This window comes from Chrysemys picta, chromosome 7 (assembly GCF_011386835.1).
Source record: "Chrysemys picta bellii isolate R12L10 chromosome 7, ASM1138683v2, whole genome shotgun sequence".
Taxonomy (NCBI): Eukaryota; Metazoa; Chordata; order Testudines; family Emydidae; genus Chrysemys; species Chrysemys picta.
In genome coordinates, this window is record NC_088797.1 from 63,465,085 (window position 1) to 63,488,793 (window position 23,709).

Consider the following 23,709-nt stretch of genomic DNA (forward strand, 5'->3'; position numbering starts at 1 on the left):
CTGGGATGCCACGGAGGACACATGGCCTCCGCTGCAACCGCTGGCAGGGGCATGCGGTCCCAGCTGCAGCTCCCAATGGAAGCCACGGGACTGTGATGGACAGCCCCGGCTGCAGCATAGTCCCCATTGCAGCCCCCAGCAGAAGCCGAGGGGGTTGAGGCACAGCAAGGGGGTTGTACAGCCCCCTCTCTGGAGCTGGCCGCAGCTGTGGGACAGGGATGTGCAGCCATGGCTGCAGCCCCTGCCAAGCCCCAAAATTTGGGTTTAGGTCAAGCATAGGGAACAGGAGCTTCCTACACCCGACCTGTACTCAAACACTGAACCTCCTCCACACAAACTACCCCAGATATGCTACATGTTACCATCCCTTCACTTCTACACTGATGATTCCTACTGAGACATTGCTTTCACTTATCCCTCACTAAGCCCAGGAGATCACAGATGTGTATGGTAACAGACAGCTAACAATCCCATGTCTGGAAGATCCCTGTGCACATCTACTGACAACCCACAAAACTCAGTGCTGAAATTAGACATTCTTAATCTCTCCTGGTACACATGTACTTCTCCTGTTATAGTGAAAGCTCCTGGTTTCCCCCTAGACTGTACATTCTGTGTTCTGGCTTTCTGACATTTCAAACTCTGCCCAGATGGTTTGCTCCCACAGATAATCTGCTTCTGCTCATGTCCCAGCTTTCAGCTTCTGCTCCCACCAGTCATTTCCTTGGGAGTTTGAGATTATTTCCCTTTATGGTGGGAAAGGACAATTATACAAGAAAAGATAATGGGCCAAAGTATAAACCAGTGTAATTTAGGCCTGTCCCCAGCACCTCAGCTTGCATGCCCCACCTGGCAAGAGCCTTCTACACAGCCACAGAAATGAGCCTCCCAGCCCCAGTCAACATACTAGGAGTAGAGGGGCTCACATTAGCACTCTAAAAATAACTGTGCAGACAGTGCTTTGAGGCTCTGAAGCCTAGGGAAGGCAGGCAGGTTCAGTACCTGAGCCGTAACTTCAAAGCGCTGTCTATGCAGCTATTTTAGAGCACTAGCATGAGCCTCACTAGCCCAAGTGTGTCGACTTGGGCTGGGAGGCATGTGTCCGTGGGCTGTACAGACATGCCTTTAGTCTCCCTGCCTCGACTCACCCCCGCTTCTGCCCTCCTTACACATCAGTTCTCAGCGTGTCTGTGACTTTCCCAGAAGGGAGGACCATAGCAAGAAAAGCAACAGCAATCACCCCCTTATGGAATGAAAACTCTCCATAAACCTTCCTGCTGCTCCTTGGTGTGTAAATTACAGAAATTTAGGCTCCCTTATGCATGGATAAGTGTGTTTGAGAGTTAGATTCTAGGCAGGGCTAGCTTACATATCCTTACACACTGCCTCTGAGTCTGACCCATTGACTTCAGTGGAGATATTTTTCTCACAATATAGCTAATATCAGTACTTAAGAATTGGTGATACTGCCAGTTATGCTGTATATTGAATCTTAAATAGACTCTCCGTGAATGATAGAGCTGCAGATTTGTTTCTCTGCTGTTGCTGGGAAGGACAGTTCCCTTTAACTCGTAGCTGTCAAATCTGCTTTGTAGTCTTTGCTAAATGGCTCTTCGATGTGAAAAACCCAGATTGTCTGTTAACAGCATCAATTATCTCTGTCCATCTTTCTCAGAACAACTCTAATGAGACCCTAATCCTTGCAGTGCAAAATCTAGAGTTTATGCCTGGGCTGATAAGCCATAAAGGCTGTCTTTGGCATCTGATATTAAAAGGTACACAGAGCAAACACCCGCCAAGTGGCTTTGAAATGTCTCTCCCGCTTTTTCGGTGTCAGCTCAGAGAGAACAAGTAAAATAAGTCCTTTGCGAAGGGAGGGGAAATTCAATATATTCTTAGAGGAAATTGTGAATAAATTAAAACAGGGAGTGATTGTTGCTCACTGAATTAGTCATTCAGGAGTTAAATCATTGTTAGTGATAGCGGCTTCCTTCCCTGGTGCATGTGCTGCTGCCATCTGGGTGCTTTGGAGACCAGAATTAAAGTGGTAATGTTATGACTAAGCCAGCTCACCACCCCACTCATATCGTCCTTAGCAGAATGAACCCAGGAAGACCTTCCCCACACAAGAAATTAAGAATCTCCAGAAAGTAACAAAACTGTATTGATTTTGTCCCCTTAGATCAGTTTCTGTGATAATTAATTGTTTCTAAGATTGGATCAGCAGCCTTACCCCAGGCTACATTTTGCTAATAGTTTGTGTAGTTTCATGTTTATTTAATTTTAATCTTAGTGATGAATGTAGGACTTGCTCCATTTTATCACTCTACAGGTACTTAACATGGGGAAAGCGATATCCTCACACCTTCTATAGGTCATCTCAATTATCACTTCAAAAGGTGTTTTTTTTTGTTTTTTTTCCTCCTGCTGCTGCTAACTCATCTCAATTGATTGGCCTCTTACAATTGGTATGGCTACTTCCACATTTTCATGTTCTCTGGATGTATAAATATTTTCTTTCTGTGTGTTCCATTCTATGCATCCGATGAAGTGGGCTGTAGCCCACGAAAGCTCATGCTCAAATAAATTTGTTAGTCTCTAAGGTGCCACAAGTACTCCTGTTCTTTTTGCAGATACAGACTAACACAGCTGCTACTCTGAAATCTGTCAAATCTCTCCAGTTGCTGCATAACTCCCCTATTAGTGACTTTGATCTCTGACAAGAACATGCTCTGATTTTCTGTGACCAGCACCCCAGAACAGGCATTTCTCCTGTGGTGAAAAGTGATGAACAATGCCCTGGCATTGCCCTTTCCCCATCTTTCTATTGTCCTCTCCTCCCATGGGGGCCCTAGATGGCTTAGTCATGCCTTCTTGCATTTATATGTAGTTGAACCCAAGATGGTCCAAGGAGATGAGCTTTGGCTCTGGAATAATGTCAGACAAGTGACACAGGTCTGTCCTTGACTATGGGTCCTGCATTTCCTGACAGATTTTGCTAACCTCAGAAGCTCACTGTGACCCTCCACATAGCCCTTCTCTCTCTCTTGAGGCAAGGGTCACAGTCTACTGAGCCATTTTCATCATAAGCCAGCAAGGGAGGTAAGGAGAAACAACCCTCCCTCACACGGTCTCTGTTGTCTCCCAGTATCAGTGATTAATCAGGGAGGGGAGGAGGGAGCTCAGGCCCATCCTCTACTCCAGGCTCCAGCCCAGTGACCCTAAAATTAGCAGCTATGGAAGCTGACTTTTTTGGAAATAGGACATGTACAATTCCCTGGGCTACTTCCCCACAGCAGCCCCCACTCAATATCTTCTTCACAATTACCTCAGGGTCTCCTTCCTTGCACGTGATATGGATTCATACTACTTAATTTCTCCAACAGTACAATCTCACTCCTGACACCCACACTGCGCTGACTAACTGGGAGGCTTTTAACTAGTTCCAGCCAGTCCTTGATTGGCTTCAGGTGTCCCAATCAATCTAGCTGTCTCCACTGCCTTCTAGAAGGATCTTAATTGGCCCCAGGTGTCTTGATTAACTTGGAGCAACTGCCATTTGGTTACCATGGTACCAGGGATTTGTTTAGCCTGAGGCTAACATACCTGTTCCTCACTACTTTACTGTAGCCATCTGGCCTTGTCCCATCACAAAAGGTGCAGGAGTGGGGTTGAGATAAACCTGGCTCAGGTTTGGGTTTGGATTGGATGGGGCTGCAGTTCAATGAGCTGTTCTCATGAAATCATGGCTCAAATTGGGAAACCTCATAAGATCAGCCATTCTCGTGGGTCTGCCACGAGGTGGGCCCCATCTGACTGGATCCAGGAAACAGGCTCTGCTATATGAGGATTCTCTGTGGAGTCAGAGCCATAGATGCTGCTGTGAGTCAGACTGGAGCCTCCCACACCACCACATTCACAGAGGTTTGGATTCCATCCTTTGGTTTCCGTCCCTCTCTCGTGTTGTACATAAATGGTAAAGTGTCCCCCTTGAGGCAGGGGAGAAGAAGAGAGACCCTCCTTGCTGCACACGCACTGCTCTGTAGCCTGGGGGAAGGTGCACTGAGCTAAATGCTTATGAGTTCTAATCCCAGCTTCTTTAACTGCTCTAGTTATTTCTGTGTTCTTCACAACTCATGTGCCTACCTTAGAGGTAGCAGCTATTCTTTACCTATTTTACAGAGATTGTAACTGAGAGGCTGGGTGAATTTTCCACAGGCAGAGCCGGAAATAGACTCATAGACTTTAAGGTCAGAAAGGACCATCGTGATCACCTAGTCTGACCTCCTGCACATCGCAGGCCACAAAACCTCACCCACCCACTCCTGTAACAGACCCCTAACCTCTGGATGAGTTACTGAGTTACTCAGATCATGGTTTAGCGACCAGCAGTTACAGAGATTTCACCATTTACACTAGACAGCCACAGGGTTGTGAGGCTGCTACTGCCTCCATGCTAATATGCATTTTCCTTTAGTTCAAGTGGCCGCAGCTCAGGCTTTTCCCACATTCAATCCCTGCAGGTGGCTACGCTTGAGTACTATAGTCTCTCTACCTGCTTTACCACACTCTGATCCCAGAGCCAGGAAGGGCCAGACTGCCATGGCCTGTCCATGGCCTTGCCAAGGTCCAGGCTACCATGGCATGTATGTGGCCTGCTGAAATCCTGATTACACATATATGCATGAACTGGTAACCTCCAGGGACTTGTGAGACGTGTGCTATTCCCTGGCTGTCAGAGGGGCTCCAGCCATGTGAAAAAATGACTCTGTTCTCCCTGTAATGTGACGCTCCCACTGTACACTGCAGCCAGACAGCACCCAGCCGCTCAAGCGCAGTGGGTCAATCTATGTCATTGCATTTGTTTGGAGACCAGGAGAGAGTGGAAGAGACACTCTCACACTTTGTAGTCTGGCGGTAGTAGGGGGGAATCTTAGCACTGAGGGGCCACAAGTGCCTCGAGCCCTGGCTGAGGAGCTTCTGAGCCCGCCCCTCTGGTTACTTGCGTGAATGCAGTGAGCACCTTCTCTGTAGCCTGTCCATTTCTAATATGTTTGTTTTTGAGATGGGGTGACCAGAACAGCATGCAATATTCAAAGTATGGGCGTACCATGGATTTATATAGAGGCATTCTGATATTTTCTATCTTATTATCTATCCTTTTCCTAATGGTTCATAACATTCTGTTTGCTTTTTTGACCGCTGCTACATAGTGAGTGAATGTTTTCAGAGAACTATCCACGATGCATCTCTTAATATAGTACATGACCTATTGTGCCTTATTTATAATGATTGACCTCGAAAGGTAGATGTTTTTCCCCTGATTCTTTCTTTTTACAGAAAAGCAGCCTTTAACTCAGTTTTGATAGAGGCTTAGGGATTCAGTATATTTATTTTTTATTTAAATGTTTTAGAGATTCTACTAAGTTTAGCCTTAACATATTTTGTATTACATTTAAATTTCATTTTAAACAAGTTTAGTTTTAGAAAGAAAAATGTATTACAATTTAAAATAACAAAATCAAAAAATCCTGTTTAAATTTAAAAAATCCTCCAACGTGCAGTGAAAACAGACCTCCTTTCACTTTCAGTCTGCAAAACAATCAAGTGCCACACATGATTGCCACAAGCTCCCTGGTCTCGGGGATGTAGCTTGGCAGCACAGGGCTGACAGGCTCTGGAGAGCAGCTCATCTTCCTATTTTCCCAAGGGAAAAGTAATCCCAAGTCACTCACTTCACCTCCAAAGTATGCCCCCAGAACCTCTTTGGAGACAGCCCCATTGTGCAGTCACCCTCTCATTAGTGGCAGGGAGTGTGTCTGGGAGCAGCAGGAAGGTAGGATTGTGGGGTCAGGCCCTATGGTTTTATCATTGGCCTCTATACTTGGTAACTCTGTAAAGGAATTTAAGGGACAAAGAACCATTGGCACTGAGGTTCAAAGTAGGAACTATCCTGTCCTTCCCTACTGGTCACCTGTGCTACAGAGACAGAATCTGGGTACTTATTAGGGACCGCCCTGCCCTGCCTCACCTCTTCCCCACATTACAGGGACAGATCCTGGCTGAATTTGGCAAGGCCAGGTTTGCTTCTTTTTCCCTAAATGGTATTTGACACGGGGAAAAAGTCATTCAGAGCCCAGGCTGGCCCTGAATTCAGAGCAGGGAATTCTGTTTAGATTTTCCTTTTGAAAAGATCCCAGATTGATATACATGGCCTTTCAAGGACCAGGCTGCCATAGCCTGCCCATGATCTTGCCAAGGGCCAGGTTGCCATGGCCTGTACGTGGCCTACTGAAGTCCTGATTACACATATATGCATGAACTGTTAACCTCCAGGCAGGGGTGAAAGTAACTTAAAGGACTTACCAGTACGCCGGAGTCCTGAGTGGGGTGTGGCCTCAACCGGAAGAGGTGTGGCCTCAACTGGAAGAGGGGGGCTGGGAGCCCCAGGGCCTTTAAATCACCCCAGAGCTACCAGCTGCAGGGGTGGCAGGGAGTCCCAGGGGTCAGGGGCAAATTAAAGGGCCCGGGGCTCCGGCTGCCACGGAGCTCTGGGCCCATTAAATCACTGCGGGAGCCCTGCCACCGCTGCCCTGGGGTGGCTGGGCTTGGGCTAGGGCTGGGGTAGCGGCAGCAGGGCTCCGTAGGCGATTTAAAGGGCCCGGGGCTCCAGCCACTGCGGGGAGCCTGGCTCCGGCAGCCGGGCTCGGGCAGGGATTTAAAGGGCCCAGTGTTCCTGGCACTGCGGGGAGCCCCGGGCCCTTTAAAGCGCCGCCGGAGCTCCGGCAGCCGGGCTCGGTTGGTGCTTTAAAGGGCCCGGGGCTCCCCGTAGGGGCCAGAGCTCCGGGACCTTTAAATCCCTGCCCGAGCCCGGATGCTGGGGCTCCCTGCAGCGGCTGGAGCCCTGGGCCCTTTAAATCACAGCCACGGAAGCCAGTCCAGTCTGGCACGGCATATCAGCTCTTGCCGGTACGCCGTACCAGACCGTACCGGCTTACTTTCACCTCTGCCCCAGGTACATGTGAGGAGTGTGCTGTTCCCTGGCTGAAAGAGGGGCTCTAGACAGGTGAAAAAATGACTGCGTTCTGCTTGTAATGTGATGCTCCCACCCAACACTGCAGCCATACAGCACCCAACCGCTCAAACACAGTGGGTCAGTCTATGTCACTGCTTATGCTAAACAATCTCTTTAAACCTTGTATTTAGCAGTGACACTTTGAGTTAGTTTTCAGACCTGAAGAAGAGCTCTGTGTAAGCTCGAAAGCTTGTCTCTCTCACCAACAGAAGTTAGTCCAATAAAAGATATTACCTCCCCCACCTTGTGTTTCCTCTGCGAATGTGTGTGAAACCCTTTCTCTGATCGGATACTGAACACCGATTCATGTTGCCCCCATCTCTTTGCAGTGGATTTTTCTGGGCCGATCAGTCTGTCTATTTAATTGAGCCGTTGGGAGGTGATGATAAGGGGGAACACGCGGTGTACCGAGCACATCACCTGAGAATGAAGCGTGGGACCTGCGGAGACACCAATGTCACTTTGGAATACGACCATGAACCGAAAGTTGCTGCTGCAATGAAGCCCCATCACTGGGTAGGAAATCACCCTGTTCCTCTGTGTTGTAATTTAATTTGTAGGAATGTAGGGCCTGATCCAAAGCCCACTGAGGTCAATGCAAGTCTTTCCATTGACTTTGCTGGGCCTTTGTTCGGGTTCCTAGCACAGTGCCTGATTGCAAAGGTTCTGCACGCACTTGCTGGGGGCCTGCAAGGAGCTGGCTAGTCGCACAGTACAAGCTTCTCCTCCTCATTTCCAGGGGATATTGAAAGGACATAGACACAGGCTGAGGAGCTTTCAAAAAGGCTCAGGCATTTCTCACACTTCAGATACTTCACTGCCCGCTAAGTAGCATGTCTGGCTATGAGCAGTTGCTGTCACTGGGATGTCAGGGACCCAGAATTGGGTTCAGGAGACCCAGGTTCAGTTCCCTGCTGCACCACAGACTCCCTCTGTGACTTGGGTAACTCACATAGTCTGTCTTTCCCTCCATTCCCATCCACTGTGACCTGGACAAATGCAGCCTGGCTGCTAAGGCCATCCTCATTTCATTGCCACCTCCCCTTTCCCACCACATCAAACACAGACTGCATGTCTTTACCTTTGAGATCCTCCAAGGCTTAGCCCGATCCATTAATGACAGCTGCTTAAAGCAGCTAGTTCTGGAACCCACAAGGGGAGAAGCAATTCTTGATTTAGTCCTAAATGGAGCACACAATCTGTTCCAAGGGGTGGCTATAGCTGAACTCGGTAATAGTAACTATAATGTAATTATATTTAACATCCTTGGGGAGGGGGGGAGGGGGAAGAGTACCAAAGAAACCCACCACAGTTGCATTTAAACTTCAGAGAGGGGAACTACACAAAAATGAAGAAACTAGTTAAATAGAAATTAAAAGGAACAGTCACAAGACAGAAATGCCTGCAAGTTGACTTTTCAAAAACACCAAAATAAAGGCACAAATGAATGTGTACCCCAAATAAAAAAAAATAGTAAGAGGACCAAAAAAATGCCAGCATGGTTAAGCAACAGAGTAAAAGAGATGGTTGGAGGCAAATAGCATCCTTTAAAAATTGAAAGTCAAATCCTACTGAGGGAAAAAGAAAGGAGCATAAAATATGGCAAGTCAAGTGTAAAAGTATAATTAGGCAGGCCAAAAAAGAATTTGAAGAGCAACTAGCAAAAGACTCAAAAACTAATAGCAAAAAAATTAATTCTATTAGAAGCAGGAAGCCTGTCAAACAGTCAGTGGGGGACCCTGGATGATCAAGGTACTAAAGGAGCACTCAAAAAAGACAAGGTCATTGCAGAGAAGCTAAATGAATTCTTTGCATAAGTCTTCACAGTGGAGGATGTGAGGGACATTCCCTCACCTGAGCCAGTCTTCTTAGGTGACAAATCTTAGAAACTGTCCCAGACTGAGATATGAATAGAGGAGGTATTGGAATAAATTGATAAATTAAACAGTAATAAGTCACCAGGACCAGATGGAATCCACCCACGAGTTCTGAAGGAACTCAAATATGAAATCGTAGAACTACTAACTGTGGTATGTAACCTATCACTTAAATCAACTTCTGTACCAGATGACAGGATGATAGCTAATGTAATGCCAATTTTTAAAAAAAGACTTCAGAAGTGATCCTGATAATTACAGGTCAGTAAGCCTAACTTCAGTATCTAGCAAGTTGGTTGAAACTATAGTAAAGAAGAATTATCAAACACATAGATGAACACGATTTGTTGAGGAAGAGTCAACTTGGCTTTTGTAAAGGGTAATCATGCCTCACTAATCTACTAGAATTCTTTGAGGGGGTCAACAAGCATGTGCACAAGGGGGATCCAGTGGATATAATGTAGTTGGACTTTCAGAAAGCTCTTAAGTAAATTAAGCAATCATGGGATAAGAGGGAAGCTCCTCTCATGGACCAGTAACTGGTTAAAAGACAGATAATAAAGGGTAAGAATAAATGGTCACTTTACAGAATGGAGAGGGGTAAATAGCAGAGTCCCCCAGGGATCTGTAGTGGTACCAGTGCTATTCAACATATTCATAAATGATCTTGAAAAAAGGGTAAACAGTTTGCAGGTGATACAAAATACTCAAGATAGTAAAATCCAAAGCAGACTGCAAAGAGTTCCAAAGGGATCTCACAAAACTGGATGACAGAGCAACAAAATGGCAGATAAAATTCATTGTTGATGAACACAAAATAATCATATTGGAAAACATAATCCTAACTATACATCCAAAATGATGGGGTTTAAATTAGCAATTACCAGCTGAAAACATCAACTCAATGTGGAGTGACAGTCAAAAAAGCTAACAATATTAGGAACCATTAGGAAAGGGGTAGATAATAAAACAGTAACTATCATAATGCTACCGTATTAATCCATGGTACGCCCACACCTTGAATACTGCATACAGTTCTGCTCGCTCCACCTCAAAAAAATATATATATTAGAAATGGAAAAGGTGTACAGAGAAGGACAACAAAAATGATTGGGGGTATGGAACAGTGTCCACATGAGGAGAGATTAAAAAGACTGGGGTTGTTCAACTTGGAAAAGAGGTGACTAAGAGGGGAGATGATAGAGGTCTATAAAATCATGACTGGGTTTGGAGAAAGTAAGTAAGGAAGTGTTATTTACCCCTTCACATAACACAAAAACCGGGGTCACCCAATGAAATTATTAATAGGCAACAGGTTTAATAGGCAACGAACTTCACACAACAGTCAACTTGTGGAACTCATTGCTAGGTGATGTTTTGAAGGCCAAAAGTATAACTGGGTTCAAAAAAGAATTAGGTAAATTCATAGATGATAGGCCCATCAATGGCTATTAGCCAAAATGGTCAGGGATGCAACCCCATGCTCTCGGTATCCTAAGCCTCTGACTGCCAGTTGCTGGGACTGGATGACAGGGAATGGATCACTTGATGATTGCCCTGTTTTATTTATTCTCTTGGAAGCATCTGGCACTGGCTGCTGTTGGAAGATAGGATACTGGGTTAGATGGACCATTGGTCTTGACCCATTATGGCCATTCTTATGTTCACCCTACAGATTTCCTTTCCTGCATTACTGAGCTGTCAGCCCTGCCTCTGCTCTGCCAGAGATGCCAACCTGCCATGTTCATTAGTCCTGTTTCCCTGCAGATACTGCCATGTTCTCTGCCATGCTTCCCCCATACACAGGAGTTGCCCTTGTCAAAGTCCCCAGAGTTACTACGTTATCCTACTTCAGATCCCTGCCGTTGCCTTCTGCTATGACCTGCGCAAAGCACCTGGGAGCAGTGGGTGTGCTAGGGTGGCTTCCCTCCTACCTTGTTCTTCCCCACCCCTTGGTTTGTTGACTTTTCTCTCCCTGGATTGTGAGCGCTTGGTGCAGGGATTGCCCTTTTATTACCAATGTGTGCAGCATCCATCGCTGGTGCCCTGACCCAGACTGAGGGGCTAGGTGCTATCGTGATGCAGATAGTCCATAAGAAGACATTCCACTTCAAAATGCCGTGTGTTTTTTACTGACAGCTCCCACCTGCATCACAGAGGAGGCTGGAGGTGGGATCAGTTGGGGTTTTGGGCTCCTGGAGTCAGTTTGGGTTGGTAGGGTAAGGACGTTGGCCAAGTGTTTCTGATGAAATGATCAGCAGTGACACGATTAATTATCTTCGCATTGAAATTTACATTTCAACTGTCATCCCTAGGTTTCAGAGTTACACTCCGTTGAGCTGAACACTCTCTGAGCTACTGTTTCAGGCTCCGTGCAAGTGTCATTCCTCATAATTTAGCTTATTGTTTTAGCATCCCCTGGGAATTGTATAGAAAGAGTTTATAAGGAAGTGTTTGCAGTACAAGCCCCAGAATTTTTAGCCCAGGGATTTTGAGAAAATTCATTCTAATAGACTAAGTTACTGTATACTGAACCACTAGTGAAAGAAACAAGAAACTTGGGACTGCTCATGAATGGTATGTACCCCTTGAGCTAAACCATATTGACCATTGTGGCTGCTTGGGAATTTGGGACACTGTTTCTGCAGTTTAGAGTGGGAGGCAGAAGTTGTAAAGCAAACCAGCACCAACAGGTTTAGCAGCTAAAATAAGTCACCCAGAAACAGCTAGGCAGTGTTCCAGAATACAACACATATGAAGGAAGGTGTCCCTGTGAGAACATGGCTCGTGCGCTGCTTGTGCTCAGAACTATCAGAGATGGAATTAAAATCCTGCATGGTATTTGCTTTTGACTTTCAGAAATCGGCTCCATTTCAGAAAGGGACCCGATATGTGGAGTTGGTCTTGGTCGTGGACAATGCGGAGGTAAGGGGAACAGGCTGAGACCAGAATTTCATTCTCCACTGCTGTGGATGAAATGCAGCAGCTGTCATGTACTACTTGTATACGGTTTCAGAGTGGTAGCCGTGTTAGTCTGTATCACCAAAAAGAACAAGTAGTACTTGTGGCACCTGAGAGACTAACAAATTTATTTGAGCATCACATCAGCAACACTATAAGAGGCTCGTTCATGTGCACATGTACCAATGTGATATATGTCATGTGTCAGCAATGCCCCTGTGCTATGTACATTGGCCAAACCAAACAGTCTCTACGCAAAAGAATAAATGGACACAAATCAGATGTCAAGAATTATAACATTCAAAAACCAGTCAGAGAACGTTTCAACCTCCCTGTTCACTCGATTACAGACCTCAAAGTCACAATACTCCAACCAAAAAAACTTCAAAAACAGACTCCAACGAGAAACTGCAAAATTGGAATTAATTTGCAAATTTGACACCATTAAATTAGGCTTGAATAAAGACTGGGAGTGGATGGGTCATTACACAAAGTAAAACCTATTTCCCCATGCAAATTTCCCCCCTCCCCCTACTGTTACTCTCACCTTCTTGTCGACTGTTGGAAATGGGTCATCCTGATTATCACTACAAAAGTTTTTTTTCTCCTGCTGATAATAGCCCACCTTAACTGATTACTGATTAGTATAGCAACACCCATTTTTTCATGTCCTCTGTGTGTATATATATATCTTCCTACTGTATTTTCCTCTGCATGCATCCAATGAAGTGGGTTTTAGCCCACGAAAGCTTATGCTCAAATAAATTTGTTAGTCTCTAAGGTGCCACAAGTACTCCTTTTTCTACTTGTATATGGTAGGTTACAAGACTCCAATTAGCAGGTCTGGTTTCGGTACCAGATATGGACTTGCTATAGAGCTTCCCTCCCAGAGAGAGCCACCAGAGCTGTTCAGTACAAGAACCTTTAATGCACTGCCAGGAAATGGCTGTTGTAAGCTTACGTAAGGTATGTTACATATGCCACCACTTGTGGCTGAACAGTATAATACAATTTACCATTCCATTACAATATTTACACTATCACACTGTCTTTGAAGTTCAGTACGGATCAGTCTGCTAAGTGTCTTTGAATTGTACTGTTTTTCTAATTACACAACCTGAATGTGTAATAACATGGTCATCTGGCTGTCCATTAGTTTCAACGACTGTCTCTGGTCTGTTTGGAATCTTTGAGTCGTCATCGTCTTGTTCTGCATCTGCTATCTCTAGAGTTTGCTCTGTTGATTGTTATTTCTGAGGAATAAATTGGAGATGTCTGTGTTTTCTGAAAAAAGAACAGGAGTACTTGTGGCACCTTAGAGACTAACAAATTTATTAGAGCATAAGCTTTCGTGGACTACAGCCCACTTCTTCGATGAACTCTCCACTGTCGGTCTCGACCACATATGATCTGGGCAATGAGTTCTTTTCCTTTATAACAGCTGGAGCTGTCCATCCTTTTTCTGCATCCAGCTTGACACATGCATAGTCACCAGGGTCTAGACCTGGGGCAGTTTCCTAACTGAGTGATGAGTATCAGAGGGGTAGCCGTGTTAGTCTGAATCTGTAAAAAGCAACAGAGGGTCCTGTGGCACCTTTGAGACTAACAGAAGTATTGGGAGCATAAGCTTTCGTGGGTAAGAACCTCACTTCTTCAGATGCAAGTGTCTTGCATCTGAAGAAGTGAGGTTCTTACCCACGAAAGCTTATGCTCCCAATACTTCTGTTAGTCTCAAAGGTGCCACAGGACCCTCTGTAACTGAGTGATATCTGTTATAAAAGTGTTTGTAAGCTTTTTTTGCCTTTTTTATCTGATTTGGCTACTCTCTTCGTCGCGATACATTCTTTTCCAAAGTTGGACCAGTAGTTATCAGTGTTGATCTGTAACTCAGAAGAATAAGAAATGGATCTTCCTGCTGTATGATTTTCTTGGCTGTCCGTACAACTTTCTCAGCCTCTCCCTTTGCTTGTGGGTAATGCAGCTGCTAGTAATGGGATCAAAATCTTATTTCATTTGGAATTACTTAAATTCCCCTGCAGTGAATTGTGGTCTATTGTCCACCACTAGTTGTTCTGGAATACCAAAATGAGCAAAAATGGACTTCAGTTTCTCTATAACACTGCAACATGTTATGTCTTCCAAGTGTGCTATTTCTATATATCTGGAAAAATAGGCCATGACGACCAGGTAATGCTGTCTTCTGAATTTGCATAAATCTGCAGTTAGTCTCTTCCAAGGTCTGCCTGGCAGAGGTGTTGTTATTACAGGTACTTTGTGTTAGTTCTGTAATGTTCACATGCAGATATTTTATCCTTTATGTCCTTGCTGATGCCCAACCACCACACTGGTCGGCCTATTCACAGCATTTAGTTAATCCTTGATGTCCTTCATGGATGAGGTTTAGGATTTCTCCTCTCATTTCGTTTGGAATTATAATGCAATTGTCTTTAATCATTGTGACATACCAGGGCACAATCCAGACCAGTGAGCAGCTGTGTCATCCCTGCTCAGCAACATTGGGTGCCCTACAATGCCCTGCTAAAAGAGCTTCCACCTGGGCCACCCATAAATAGCCCTCTAGCATGCAAGCCACACCCTGAGTGTCTGTGTGCAATTGCAGCCTGCCTGCCTGCCACACTCTGGCTCTCATCAGCATTGGTTATTCTGCAGGGTCCCAACACACCCACAGTCCCAGATTCGCCTTCATAAATGTAGGTCCTATACTGCCCAGCCCTCTCATGGACAATACAAGTTCTTCTTCGAGTAGATGCAAACATGTATTCCAAGTAGGTGTGTGAGCTCCCCGAGCACCGGAGTCAGAGACTTTTGCCTAGCATTACCTATAGTGTGGCGGCTCTCGTGCCTTGTGTCTGTAGCCCGTCCCCTGGCTATGTGCGGTGGCGCCACCCTGACCCCTCTCAGTTCCTTCTCACCGCCTGTTGGGTGGAATGAGAGCTTTGTGTGGTTGTTGTCTCACAACTTTGCATTTATCCTTTCTTAGCCTAGTTTGTTGTACAGTTAGTCAGTTAGTGTTTGTTAGTAAAATAAAAAAAAGAAGAAAGCTATAGAATGTAGTGGTAGTGCTCTCTGGTGATGCCCTCACAGTGGTTCAAGCACTGCCCTTCATGTGGGGTGGCGATCCCTAAGAGTGCCCCCCCCCTCCCCAGTGCTTGCTCTGCCTTGGCGAATCCCACCTTAAAAAGTGCTGTTTGATCTGTAGATCGTTTAAAAAGAGGACTCAGGTGGCACGGGACCTTTGCCTCAACAGCACCTGCTTGAACAGGCCATGCAGCCTGACCCAGCACCGAGGCCCTACTCGGGCCGCAGATCACCTTCAAGCTTGGAAAATGCTGCTGCTTCTTGTTCGGGGCAGGCGCCTCTCCAATGAGGCGCAGAAGATGTTCTCCATCATTGGCACAAAAGAAGACCTCTTATAAGACCAATTGTGAGTGCTGCAGGTTGTGGGGCGACTCTTCTGCCTCCCCTAAGAGCTCAGGCTGGCACAGGAGTGGCTCCAGCACACAGGATGGTGCGGGTACCTCTGATTCTCCTTTGGCACCAAGTAGGGAGGGCAGAAACCCTGTATTGTCAATTCCAGTTCTGGCCGCCAGGCGTCCATTGAGTCCGGTGCTGCTAGGAGCAATACTGGTACCCACTATATGTGTGACATTGGCATACCAGGCTTCAGCGGACCTACTCTGCATTTCAGTCCCATCCTCGCCGCTGGTCCAAGACTTTGCAAGACTGGTGCCTTCAGTAGCCCCACAGATGGAGCGCGCCTCTGAACCCTTGGGCCCTTCAGCACTGCACTCAGATGCACCAGAGTCAGTACGGGGTACCTCAGTACAGATACCCTCCTCAGCACTGGTGCAATCAATGCCGCAGATGCGTCCGTAGCAACTGTCACCACGCTTGACATCGAGGCACTCAGGTGCTCCGGGACCAACCTTGCTTGTGGCACTGACATATTTGGTACTAGTGATACCGGTTTCATCGGGAGCGCCAAGTCCAATCTCATTCTGGGTGATGGATGAGTCAGATCACCTTTTGGTTCCCTCCAGGGTTGCTCCACCTATGTCCCATAGATCCCAGGGCTCCTCCGCTTCAGAGTCGGGATTGTCATCCTCCCCATCCCCTTCACCTGAGGAGGTCTGAAGGCTACCAGTGGACCAGTGCAGCTATCAGGGTTGGCATGTGCCCTGAGGCTGGGATGGAGGCCTCTGGCCTGGCACCTACTGGCCACCAATGCCTTACCCAGACCAGGGGCCCCCTGGCCTCAGTGGGACACTCTTCATTCCTGGAGGTCTCGTTCGTCGTCCCGGTCAAAGGTGAGATCACCCATCCGCTCTGCATTGGTGGCTGCAGATCAGCCGCAGGCTCGGGCTCCCACAGCTCCCCTTCCTTTGGACTTTCCCAATCTGGATATGTTATTCCAGGAGCAGGACCCAGCTGTGGGTCAGCCAAGGTCCTTGTCCTCATACCTGTACTAAACGATGCTGCCAGGTTCATCCTCCCCTTCCACCCCAGAGAGCTTTAAGGCATATCAGGACCTTTCATACCAGGTGGCCTCACCCCTGGTTATTCAAATGGAATTTCTCCAGGAGAATACCCACAAACCCGTGGACAATTATCCAGCCCTCTGTTCCTGGGAGGGTGCACTCCCCAATAAACGATGCGGTCGTCGAACCTGCGAGAGACATCTAGGGTACTCTGGGCTCACTATCGCTGGTGGCTAAGTGCTCTGAGAAGCGCTATTTCATGCCTGTACTGGGATATGAAGGGTTCTATTCCCATCTGGCCCCAAACTCCCTGATGGTCATTGCACTGAATGACAGAGCCCAGCAGGCTGATTCAAGTCCACACCAAAGGACAGAGACTCTAAGCAGCTGGATCTTTTGGGCAGAAAGATATATACCTCATTGTCATTACAGATAACAATCGCGAATCAGCAAATTTTGCTGTCCAGATAGACTTTCTCAATTGGTCAGCTATGTCCAAACAAGTTGCCTGAGGCCTCTCATCAGGAGTTTTGGGCATTTGTCGCCGAGGGTTGCTTGATGGCCAAGACATCACTGCAGTCCACCCTTGATGTTGCAACACCTCAGTCAGGGTGATGGCCTTTGTATTTACTATGAGGAGGACTTGCTGGCTCCAAAACTCTAGGAACACTTTGGATGTCCAGCAAGCGATTGAGGACTTGTTTTTTGATGGCCGGACCTTGTTTTCAGACAAGACTAATGAAACCGTGCATTCCTTTAAGGATTCCAGGGCTACCTTAAAGTCCTTGGGGCTGTATACGCCGCCCACACAGAGACACCACTATGGGTAGGGCTCTACCAAATTCACAGTCCATTTTGGTCAATTTCACGGTCATAGGATTTTAAAAATCATAAATTTCATGATTTCATATATTTAAATCTGAAATTTCACGGTATTGTAATTGTAGGGGTCCTGACCAAAAAAAGGAGTTGTGGGGGGAGGGGTCACAGTATTGTTGCCCTTACTTCTGTGCTGCTGCTGGCAGTGGCGCTGCCTTTTAGACTTGAGCGGTCAGGGAGCGGCATTTGCTGGATGGAAGCCCAGCTCTGAAGACAGAGCCACGACCAACAGCAGTGCAGAAGTAAGGATGGCATGGTATGGTATTGCCACCCTTACTTCTGTGCTGCTGCTGGCGGGGTGCTGCCTTCAGAGCTGGGCACCTGGCCAACAGCTGCCACTCTCCGGCCACCCAGCTCTGAAGGCAGTGCAGAAGTAAAGGTGGCAACACCACGACCCCCTAAAATAACCTTGCGACCCCCCTCTGCAGCTTCCTTTTGGGTCAGGACCCCCAATTTGAGAAACGCTGATCTCCCCTGTGAAATCTGAATAGTATAGGGTAAAATCACACAAAAGACCAGATTTCACGGTCCGTGACCTGTTTTTCATGGCCATGAATTTGGTAGGGCCCAGCAGTATAGGCTGCAGCGTCCTTTCACACAGCCCTTCCCCCCGAGACAGCAAGACCATCCCAGAAAGAAAGACCAGTCTCACAAAAGGAAGCACTTGAACTTGGAGCTTGGCCGGTCTGTTTGCCCTCCTTTGGCACTTGCTAAATGCCCATTTTGACTCTGGCCAATGACTCCCACAATGCCTGGGTTTCGATCACCTCCGAAAGCTGGGTCCTAGACACTGTCAGATTGGGCTACATCATCCAGTTCCTCTCTACAACCCCCACTCCACTTCCCCTCACACAAGACACTGCTCACCGAGCAGGTCAGCTCTCTGCTAACTTTAGGAGCGGTGGAGAAAGTTTCATGAGAACACCAGGCCTTCACGGGCTCAACAAATTCATCAAATACGTGAAGTTACGCTTGGTCACTCTCTCTATTCTCCCTGTAGAATGCTTTTTTTCATGTGGCCATTCTACCGAGTCACAGGAAGTTTCTTCGTTTCATGGTAGAAGAATGCCATTTTCAGTACACAGTTCTCAGTTTTGGCCTCTCTTCTGCCCCTCAAGTCTTCACTAAGTGCATGGTGGTGGTCCTGGCATACCTCAGGAGGAAGAAAATCCACATCTTCTCCTACTTCAATGACTGGATGCTGAAGGGCGCTCCAGAGAGGAGGTTCTCGTCCACAGCGACACCACTCTGCGCATACTCGACCACGTGGGACTCATTTTAAATACTGTGAAGTCAACCTTGGCTCCCAGTCAACAAATAGAATACATTGGGGCCCTGTTAGATTCCACAAAATCGAGGGCATTCCTGCTGACCGACTGCTTCAGTCTGCAACATCAGCCTTCCGTGATGGTCTGCGTGTGTCCGAGCCTGTTGGGCCACATGTTCACTTGCACCCAGGTGGTCCAGTTCGCCAGGTTGCACCTTCTCCCTCTTCAGATGTGGCTCAAGCTGGTTTACTGCCCTTCCCTGCATTCTTTGCACAGGTTGATTCACCTTCCTCCACCAATCCTGGAGTCCTTGCATTGGTGGGAGTCCCTGCGCAATGTGTTCCAAGGAGTCCCCTTCTCTTGGCCCTCTCCAACTAAGTCAGTGGTTACCAACACTTCTCTTCTGGGTTAGGGGACGCATCTGGATTCATTGAGGGTGCAGGGCCTGTGGTCGGAACAGGAAGTCTCACTCCATATAGATGTGTTGGAGTTGCAGGCCATCCACAACTCATGTCATGCTTTCTGGAACCGTATCAGGCATTCAGTGGTTCACATGCTCACCGACAATACCACCGCGATGTACTATGTGAAGAAACAAGGGGGGAGCCCACTCCAGGTCACTCTGCCTAGAGGTGATCAACCTGTGGCAGTTCTGCATCAAAGAGGACATCACCCTAGTAGCTGTCCACATACATGGGGTGTAGAACTGTCTTGCTGATCATGTCAGCAGGATCTTCTCCCTGAATCACGAATGATCCCTGAAGGCAAGTATCATTTGGAATGTTTTTGCAGTGTAGGGCATCCCCACGATTGATCTATTTGCAATGAGAGAAAACAGGAAGTGTCGTCTATTCTGCTCTCAGTGGGGACTCAGCCTGGGCTCTCTCTCTGGCACCTTCCACTACATGCCTTCCTTCCTATTCCAATTGTTCCTCAGGTCATCACCAAGCTCAAGGAGGATTGAGTCAGACTCATCCTGATCGCTCCAGCGTGGCCGAGACGGTGCTGGTTCTTAGACGTCCTCGCTCTGTCCGTCCAGCCTCCCATGCTGCTTCCTCTCCACCCTGACCTCCTCACACAGGGCCGTGGCCTCACCCTGCATCTGGCGATCAGTTCCCTGCACCTTAAGGTGTGGCTGCTGCATGGCTGAATGAGGAGGAAGAGCATTGCTCAAAGGCTGTCCAGCAGGTCCTACTTATCTGCAGGAAGTCTTCCACTAGGATGGCCTACTTAGCGAAGTGGAAGAGGTTTTCTATGTGGTCCTCGGTCTACAGGACCCATCTGGCGGGGCCTTCCATCCAGGACATCTTAGAGTACCTGCCACACCTTTAGAAATCAGGCTTGGCACTCAGTTCCCTGAGAGTGCACTTGACAGCAATATCAGCATTTTATCCCCGCATCCAAGGGAAATAATTTCTTTCCAATTTTATGGTGACAAGATTTCTCCAGTCCGAGACGCAGTCCCCCTGTGGTTTTAGCAGCTCTGAGGACGTCTCCATTCGAGCCTTTTGTATCCTGTCCTCTGCCCCTCCTGTCTCAGAAAACTGCGGTCTTGATAGCCATTACCTCTGCCAGGAGGGTGGATGAATTGAATGCCCTGATGGTGGAGCCCCTTTACATGCAGTTCTCCAGGGACAAGGTAATGCTCCGACCACACCCAAAGTTCTTATCCAAAGTGGTCTCCTAGTTTCATTTAAACCAGGCTGTATATTTGCCTGTGTTCTTCCCTAATCCACATTGCTTCCTGGAGGAGCAGTGCCTCCATATGTTAGACATTAGATGGTGTCTAGCCTTTTACCTGAACAGAACTGAACCATTCTATACTTCGCCTTGCCTGTTCTTGTCATATGCGGACCGTGTGAAAGGACAAGTGGGCTCTGCACAGGCCATCTCTAGATGGGTAACATTTTGTATCAGGACTACGTATGAGATAGTATCAGCAACGCCTCCTCAGCAGATATGAGCTCATTTGACGAGAGCACAGGCAGTGTTGGTAGTGTTCCTTAACGACATTTTCATATTAGACATTTGCAGAGCAGCCACATGATCGTCCATACACATTTACAGACCATTATGCGATCACTGCATCTTCCTGAGCACACTAATGTCAGAGCAATTCTGCGATACTTACTCTGATATATTCCAAGCCCCACCTCCTACAGGGAGTACTGCTTGTGATTCACCTACTTGGAATACACGTTTGCATCTGCTCAAAGAAGAAGAAACGGTTATTTACTGTAACTGTGGTTCTTTGAGATGTGATGCCGACATGTATTCCACAACCCACCCTCCATCCCCTCTGCATTGAGGTCTTTCCCTGGACGTTTGGTGTGAAGGAACTGAGCGGGGTTGTGATGGCAGTGCCTCATATAGCCAGGGAAGGAGCGACAGACACAAGACGTGAGCGCCACCCTTCTATGGGTACTGCTAGGCAAAAGTCTCCAGCTCTGGCATATGGGGCTTGTACACACCTACCTGGAATACCCGTCTGCATCACATCTCGAAGAACCACAATTACAGTAAGTAACCATTTCTTATATTACGTCCGTTATTTCTTTAAAAGGAATAATATGCCAACTTATTATTTACAGTAGTTATTCAGGCACTTTGATTTAAACACACTGCATTAATAAAACAAGTTGATTAACTGCGAAGAGTTCGATTTAGGGTGACCAGACAGCAAGTGTGAAAAATCAGGACGGGGATGGGGGATGATAGAAGCCTATATAAGAAAAAGACCCCAAAATCGGGACTGTCCCTATAAAATCGGGACATCTGGTCACCCTAATTATATTTGAAGTGCGTACAAGTAATGAGGCATAAAAGTCAGAAATGGTTACAAGAAAAATAAAGATAAAAAGCAACTGGTGCCTAACTTAACAAACTATGTAAAATTCAAAGCAAAGTTTTCTCACCACACGTTTTCAGCAGTCTTACTGACAAAACTTCTTAGGTCAGAACTCCTCCCCTAGTCCATCAGCTGCTTCTTTTGTCTCTTCAGATGCAGTGAATCAATGGGCAGAGAGAGAGAGAGAGAGAGAAGGGTGCCTTAGGTGTTTGTCCTTCCTTTTTATAGTTTCAGTCCCCTTCTTGAAAAACATTTCTAGCTGGTACCAAGAGACAAAAAGTCTATGTGGAAGAATGTTCCCTGCTGCTTTTTTCTCACCTGTTTGAGCTTCTTTTGTTTTCCTTCCTGCTTGATGACTCTGTTTATGGCTTAAATACAAAGTAAGCAGAGCACCCATTCCTTTGTTTCAGACAGACCTGTTTGGAACATGGGTTAATAACACCATATAGTGGACTCTTATAACTTCATATACAATGTTTCCACACATATTTTACCAAGACAATAATGACCAGCAAATTATGAGTTTTCAAATGATACTTCACAAGGCATACTTTATACTAAGATTATTACAATAGTATGTAGAGTGTGAACACCTGAGTATATTCTGTCACAATCATGAGTCCATTTGACTCGCTTAGTTGTCCACGCACAGCATAAGTAGTCTCTTGTCACTTCCTTAGTGTCCTTTAGATACTAATGTAATTTAGATCTTGAAGTTGCATGTCTCTCAAGGTTGCTCAAGCTGATGTAGTCTCTTTTCCGGCACTGGTCTGTATATGTCTACAGCATCCACTTATACCTTTACATCATCTTTGGGCTAACGGGTAGTTGAGGGTGATGCTGGGATATGTGACAGAGTGTCTGCTACTATCAGTTTTTTCCCAGGAACATATTTAGCAATTGAGTTAAATTGCATTAACATTAGCAATAGACTTTCGTGTCTCAGTGGTCTTGATCCAAGTGCTTAATCTTTTCCATTGATGAGCGTTATAAGTGGTTTATGATCTGTTATCAGTGTAAATGAATCCAGTCCACACAGGTAGCTGTAAAAGTTCTCACAGACACTTGCCAGGCACTCCTTTTCAATCTGTGCATTTCGTTTGTCGGCTTCTGTGAGTGTGTGAAAGCAAAATGCATCTGGCTTCCACTCAGGTCCATGTTGCTACAACAATACACCACCTAGGCATAGCTGCTTGGATCTGCGCTGACCCCCATTGTGCGTTTGTTTACATCACAATATTTGAGAACTTAGCTTACATAGCATTCCCCCTAGAGAGAGACACTGGAAGTGTTCACTATAGGATCCTTTAATACCCTGCTAGGAATGGCTGTTGTGAGCGTAAATAAAGTGTGTTACATGTGGCACACACACAGGCTGAACAATCATACGGTTGAGGATTCATTACAGCAGCTTAATTGGAAATCTCTGTTTCTTCCCTTAGTACAAGAAATCCAAAGACATACGGACGATTCAGAATCGCATGAAGGAAATTGTGAATCACGTTGACAAGGTAACAATGATGTATCCCTAGGCTGCAGTGAGAATGGGGTCCCGTCCTGCGATTCTTGCTCAGGCAAAGCTCCCAGAACTGCTAAGACCGTACCCACCAACTCCCATGTAGTAAGGCTGGCAGAACATGTCCCATTGTTTGCTTGCAACAATGAACTCTTGTTACACACACGAGTCAAAATACGAGGTCACTTTCCTGTTTAAGGGACAAAAGACCATTACTCCAGTTTTCAGCCTATATAAGAATAGAAACTGGGGCTGACTGGAATGTCTTCCTGTGCAAAGTACAGGGCCCATCTCAATCCTGCTAGGCAACCAACCAGATGGACAATTTATTAACACATTCTCTGTATAGTAGTGTTTGCGGAGGGTACTTCTGAGATACAGTTGTTTGCGGTGTGTAAGCAGCGTGCTGGGCGGAGTACAGAACAGGAGAAACAGCACTTACAGACTCAGGGCCTGATCCAGCAGGGTCCTGAGCACTCTGACCCCGATCCAGGAGAGCCCATAAGGATGTGATTACTTTTAAGCATATATGAAAACCCACTGATTTCACAAAGGCTGGCCTAAGGCTCAGGCCCTAGTGGGGCTGCTGCTGGGTGCCCGCTAGTACTGCATGTCATACCATTGTCTAGCTCTAAACTAGTCTGGGAGGGTTCAGTTCTCCTCAGAGCAGCACAAGTGCCCTTCCCGTTGCTTTCGGGATTGCCAAATCTTGTGGCCCAGAGCTGCAGGCCCCAAACAAGAACGGTGAAAACCACCGGGGTGTTAAAAGCTGCTCTCAAATGTGAT

General features: G+C 46.6%; 1 protein-coding gene across 3 annotated transcripts in view; it reads left to right on the forward strand.

Moving 5' to 3' along the window:
• Nucleotides 1–23,709, forward strand: part of ADAM8 (ADAM metallopeptidase domain 8) — an 83,242-nt gene that overhangs the window by 26,788 nt on the left and 32,745 nt on the right. For all 3 annotated transcript variants that reach the window (XM_008175145.4, XM_042856124.2, XM_065551632.1), the window contains exons 6-8: nucleotides 7,405–7,591; nucleotides 11,812–11,877; nucleotides 22,850–22,918. In XM_008175145.4, the coding sequence (XP_008173367.2) occupies nucleotides 7,405–7,591; nucleotides 11,812–11,877; nucleotides 22,850–22,918 (322 nt within the window). The remainder of the gene's footprint in view (nucleotides 1–7,404; nucleotides 7,592–11,811; nucleotides 11,878–22,849; nucleotides 22,919–23,709) is intronic.